Below are 5,921 nucleotides of genomic sequence, written 5' to 3'. Positions count from 1 at the left end.
TTGGTTGGCCTCCGGACCAGACCGGGACAAGCAGCATTGGTCCACATCTCTCTCGGACTGGCTGAGCAGTTCACCCGGCGCATATTTGGATAAAAATAAATTGTTGTGTCTGTGGATCCGCTCGTCTGTCTCCCATTTTTGTCATCGCCTATGAGTGGGGCGTGACAGTATTTTTTCTATTTGTGTTTAAAATTTTGTCTTTGTTTCAGGTGGTTGATGAAGCCAGAATGGACCAGAAAATGACTTTCAAAGTGGACTTGAAGAATCCAGTCAATGAGACACTGACAGGCTGCACTCTGACTCTCTGGAACTGGCCTGGTGCAATGGGAGGAGATGGTCAAGTATGTGTTTCCTGTTGAAAAGTCTACATGCATTGGTGCAGGTTTTCAGACTTTAAGGACAAATCAGTCCTTTAAGATGTAAGGAATCTGACATGCAGTGTGTTTTTGTGTCATCCACAGAGTTCCAGATTTGATGCCTTACGATTCCCTGAGTATGAAATTAAGCCTTTTCCCCTACAAGAGTGGAGAAAAAACTCTGCTGGTCGACTTTGACTGTGCCTCATTCAGAGACAGCTGCACTGTTAAGGTTAAACCTTAAACTCTAGAAAGAAAAATGTTTGATACACACATTGATGCATTTGATGCATGCATTGATGCTGAAGGCTTCACAATTAGCTTTTTAAGCTGATAGATCATTGAAATAAGAGAATATTGTTAAATGATGGTTTGAATAAATCATAGCTTTTGGTTGTTTCTTTATGTTTAACATTAAAACTTGGATTTCTGTGGGGAATGATCAGAAACTTGAAGTAAGAAGATCATCCAGATGATTCTTATAAAGCAATAAGAATCATTTTGAAAATCATAAACAGGAAGCAAGGCCCTGCTTTCACTGCTGTCTGTCTCCAGCCAAATTCATTCTTAAACCAGTCAATGTTTTCAGTAACTTAAGGGTTTCAGGTGTCCACAAAGCTGTCTAGTTTTGCTATAAAACTCAACAGCTCCTTTTCTAGCCTTACTGACCAAACTGCTTTTACACTACAAAAAACAATTTTATTTTCTATTAGTTGAATTACAAGTAAACATCCAAGCAACAAACTTCCAGCTTTTTCTCTTTCCATTTTTCACTTAGGTTTGCTTCACTTGTTCACACTCAGATAATCCCTGCTTTGTTTGGTTCAGTCATTGCAGTCTTTTATTGTGTATTTCTGTATTTTTATTGTGTCATTTTCTGTATAGATATTGACTCAGTGGGAAGACATAAGTGCTTCAGATACAAATATTTCTCGCAAAATTAGCTTAGCTAATGTAGCGTTTATCTGCTAGCTAAGGTGGATATGTGGTCTATGTGTATATTACTACATGAACTTACTCTGCAGTTACCAGAACTTTTTTATTCACACAAAGAGTTTGTACGTCCTTTGCAAAGCCGTTTAAACATTGATTGTATACATCCATAGATTTCAGACCACAAAGCTCATCCATGGTGTACAAATTATTTGCGTTCATTTGGTAGTGATCTATGTCACTGTAGATCGGAGGGAGCTTGTCCACATCCTGACATATTTTCCATCTCTGTCTCGTATGAATCAATCCCAACAGCAGCCATTTTGTTCATGTTTTTCTCTTGCACATTGGTCAAGAGTGTAAATATATTTTCTTGGCCTCAAAGTCGTAGTTTAGCTTTGCACTGCACTTGCCTACCAAGATGGCACAGATCACTTCCATTCAGACTTGTGGGAACTATGTATTGATAGAAGTTCAATCAGAACTGAATGACTGCAGGCCGGAGGACAGTTTATTCTTATTGTTTGTATTGCAGGCTATATTTTGATCTGAGCAGAGAAAAGAGGAAGTGAGTTATATAGCTGCTCACAGGCTGAATGATGGACTTTGGAATAAAACATATCTCAGTTACGGGTGAGGCAGAAAGTAAACTGCTGCCTCACCCAGTATACAGACGCATTTTGAGATGCATTGAAACTTAAATTTCAATGCATCTGAAATTTGCATTGAAATTTCAGATGCAAATTTGAAATTTGCATCTGAACACAACCATAGGCGTGTCTAACCTATAGTTCAGGTTAAACACACTTAAACTAAATCAGGAAGCAGTTTATGATTGTTGGTTCCTGCAGACGATCAGATTCACCTTCAGACCAAACTAGCAGCTTCCTCTGAGTGAGTCCAGCTGTAGGAGAGAAAAGTGGAAACCTCCAGCTCTGCTGTTTCCAGCTGCTCACACTCCACAGACTGAAGGTGAGTTGGACCAAGAACACTTTGGCTGCTTCTCTATCGTCAAATCTCTCTCTAACCGGTTAACTTCTGGTTCACTTCTTCACCAGTTGGAGTCGTCTAATTGCGATCTGTTCTTCTCTATCATGGGCATTAATATGGGCAGGAACATGGGCGGGACATGAGCTCACAGTTGTTAGTCCGCAGTGAGGAACCTCAATATTTTGATGGACACAACTAAGCCCAGATATTTGATATTGTCTTTTAGAAATTAATTGTTGACCCAAACATAATGAAAACTATTTAGATTACCTGATTACTTACAACTTTATCTATATTGTATAATCATTTGAATTTAAATAATGCAATCAAAACATGTAAACCAATGTTGTTGTAAGGCATGAAGTTTATTTAATAGAAAATACCAAACAAAGAATAAATTGCACATCATGCCAAACTAAAGTCAGTGATTCACATCATGTAGCCAAAGCTGTAGCTGGTAGCTAGCTTTGCACAGAGCTGCACAGCTTCTCACTTCCTTATTGGGTTCCTTATTTCTGACAGACATGCAGCTTGCAGGGCTATGAAATCATGGTCATTCTGCTCCTAAAGGTGATGCATGTGTTCCTGCTCTGGATTAAACTTAGATTTACACTTCTTCACACTGCGCAGCTCTCTGAAAGAAAATGGCATGTTCGCCGGTCCGCTTAAGTTGTTGACATGTTTGGAGTTTGCAGTGATGGAAATCAAGGGCCAGTCTGCAAATGAGGTCCACTGTCAATCAAATAGCTTGCACACAATACAAGGCTTGGTGCAGATTGTAATTCCCCTGAAGTGAGTATGAAACATGGGGTGCAAATTCATCTCTCTTAGCAGTATGAGAGATGGCAGTATGGGACAGAATTGGTTAAAGATGCTCTAGTGGAGAAGCGGCTTTCAAGTGAAGTTAGTAGAGGAGGGATGGGAGCTGTGACTGACTGGATCTTCTTTGTTTTCAGCTTCTCTTAGAGACAAAATGGCTTCCAGAACAGAGGAGGATCTCTGCTGTCCGGTCTGTAAGGAAGTCTTTAAGGATCCAGTCATTCTGTCATGTTGCCACAGCTTTTGTAAGGAGTGTCTAAAGGACTGGTGGAGAGAGAAACTAGCAAGAGAGTGTCCAGTTTGTAAGAAACTATCAGTCACCGAAGATCCATTTTGTAACTTGGTTCTGAAGAACCTGTGTGAGACTTTCTTACAGCACAGAGATCAGAGAGTTTCAGAGGATCTCTGCAGTCTGCACTCTGAGAAACTCAAACTCTTCTGTCTGGACCATGAGCAGACAGTTTGTCACATCTGCAGTCATTCAGATAAACACACCGGGCATAGATTTAAACCTATCGAGGAAGTTGTGCAGCAACTCAAGAACAAAATTAAAGAATCTCTGGAGCCTATAAAAAAAAACCTGGACCTCAGGATGAAAGTTCTGGAAAAGGTTTACCGGACCGCAGAAGACGTGAAGGTCCAGGCCCGACACACAGAGAGGCAGATTGTTGAGCAGTTTAAGAAGCTTCATCACTTTCTAGCAGAGGAAGAGGAGGCCAGGCTGGCTGCACTGAGGGAGGAAGAGGAGCAGAAGAGAGGGATGATGAAGGAGAAGATGGAGGCTCTGAGCAGAGAGATAGCAGCTCTTTCAGACACAGTCAGAGCCACAGAGGAGGAGCTGAGAGCTGCAGACGTCTCATTCCTGCACAACTACAAGGCTGCAGTGGAAAGAGTCCAGTGCTGCCCCCTGCTGGAGGATCCACAGCTGCCCTCAGGAGCTCTGATAGACCAGGCCAAACATCTGGGCAACCTGGCCTTCAACATCTGGAGCAACTTGAAGAACATGGTGACCTACACTCCTCTGGTTCTGGACCCAAACACAGCTCATCCAGGACTCCACCTGTCTGGAGATCTGACCAGTTTGACTGTAGGAGAGGAACAGCAGCTTCCTGATAATCCAGAGAGGTTTGGTTCAGGGTATTCTGTCCTGAGCTATGAGGGCTTTAACTCAGGGAACCACAAATGGGATGTTGATGTTGGAGACAGTGAAGGCTGGGCATGTGGTGTGTTAGCAGAGTCTGTTCAGAGGAAGGGGATCATACAGTCTGGGTGGCTGGTTCTGTGGTTCAATGAAGGTGAATACTTAGCACGTTCTCCAAAAGCATCGACACGTCTCCAAGTCCAGAAGAAACTCCAGAGGATCAGAATGAATCTGGACTGGGACAGAGGAAAGCTGTCGTTCTCTGATCTGGATACTAACACACACATACACACCTTCACACACACCTTCACTGACAAGATGTTTCCATATTTCAACACTAGTCATGTAACAGTTTTACCGATGAAGATCTCAGTGATCAAACAGCAGCTCTGATGTTCTCAGCATGAAGAACAAAAAGTCCAAATGAAACTTTATTGATCACAAGTTTTAATCAGGAAACTCTAAGTGATGTGATCTGATCACTTGTTTGTTTTCAGTTCAGATTCTGATCTTAATTTTTCTTAAATATTTTGAAGGCAAAACATTTAATATCAAGAAGAGGAATATTTTTACTAAGAGCCTGATGATCTGTAATGTTTATTAATTTATATATGAATATTTAATTTTTTAAAAATTAATAATTGAGAAATTGATTATTTACAAATAAGTTATTTAAGTCAAATTAAAGTTTCCCAGAGCAAAATTAAAGCAATCAGTGTTATGCCGATTATTAACTTTGTAGAAAAATCAAGGTCTAAAATATTAGACATAGATTTTATTTACTAATTAACTGATGGCTGATGAAATACTGATTTTTTATTTTATTTATTGATTAAGTCAAAACTAAAAATTCGACTTGGTGATTTTGGAGACTAAGTGAATTATAAACAAGTTTTCTTTGTGCAAGTAAAGGTAATTTATGTAACTTTAACAATTTTACAAATGTGTTGGTAACTGTATGGCAAAAAAAGTGGAATGAAGATAAGAAAGGAAGGTGTTTATGTAAAATACAAAAGTCTGTTAGTTAAAAATAATTAGTGAGAGAAAGAAAAGGAAAGACGTAATAATGATTAGGTTATACCTATTTAAATGACATTTTATGTCTAATTGGGAAAAATAGTGATAAATGTGAAAAATGTGGAGAGAAAGAAAATGTAGGACATGTATTGATGAATTATAAAATAAGCCTGGAAGGGAGAGATTGAGAAAAATAGAAGAGCAGGAATGGTTTCTTACAGAAATATTAGGAACTGAAGGAAACTTGGAGGATATTTATAGAGTAAGGAGAGAAATATTTATTTATTTTCATAACACAAAATTAAAAAATAGAGTTTAATGGATGTAAAGTAGCGTTACTACACACATGTACAGTAGGTGGCGGTATGAAAGTTGCTTGTAATCCGCCATAAATAAGAATAATAAGAAAAGCTCAGAGGCGACACAAGAAGAGCATCTGACTGGTTTCACTTATCAGCAGGTTGGCCTGCTACGGTTTCAGTTTTAGTTCAGTTTCAGGTTAGAGTTACTTATTCTTGGTAATTGTTGATTAAAACCGGTTTTGGGTTTTGTTTGGGTTTAGGGAAGGGGAACTCCTATTGCTCAGCCCTCTGGCTCATTTTAAAGGGGATCTTTGCTGCCCTGGATTCAAACCGGTTTTATTAGACTGAAGAGACGAATGGAGG

General features: G+C 39.5%; 1 protein-coding gene across 1 annotated transcript; it reads left to right on the top strand.

Annotated features, from left to right (window-relative positions):
* Positions 1 to 1,891: 1,891 nt before the first annotated feature.
* On the top strand, positions 1,892 to 4,788 carry LOC111605883 (zinc-binding protein A33-like). The gene is made up of 2 exons (XM_023325418.1): positions 1,892 to 2,261; positions 3,236 to 4,788. Exon 2 carries the CDS (start codon positions 3,253 to 3,255, stop codon positions 4,630 to 4,632), a length of 1,380 nt encoding a protein of 459 aa, XP_023181186.1. The 5' UTR covers positions 1,892 to 2,261; positions 3,236 to 3,252; the 3' UTR covers positions 4,633 to 4,788.
* The last annotated feature ends 1,133 nt before the right edge of the window (positions 4,789 to 5,921 follow it).

This window comes from Xiphophorus maculatus, chromosome 20 (genome assembly GCF_002775205.1).
Source record: "Xiphophorus maculatus strain JP 163 A chromosome 20, X_maculatus-5.0-male, whole genome shotgun sequence".
Classification (NCBI taxonomy): Eukaryota; Metazoa; Chordata; class Actinopteri; order Cyprinodontiformes; family Poeciliidae; genus Xiphophorus; species Xiphophorus maculatus.
This window is presented reverse-complemented; position numbering and strand designations above follow the sequence as displayed.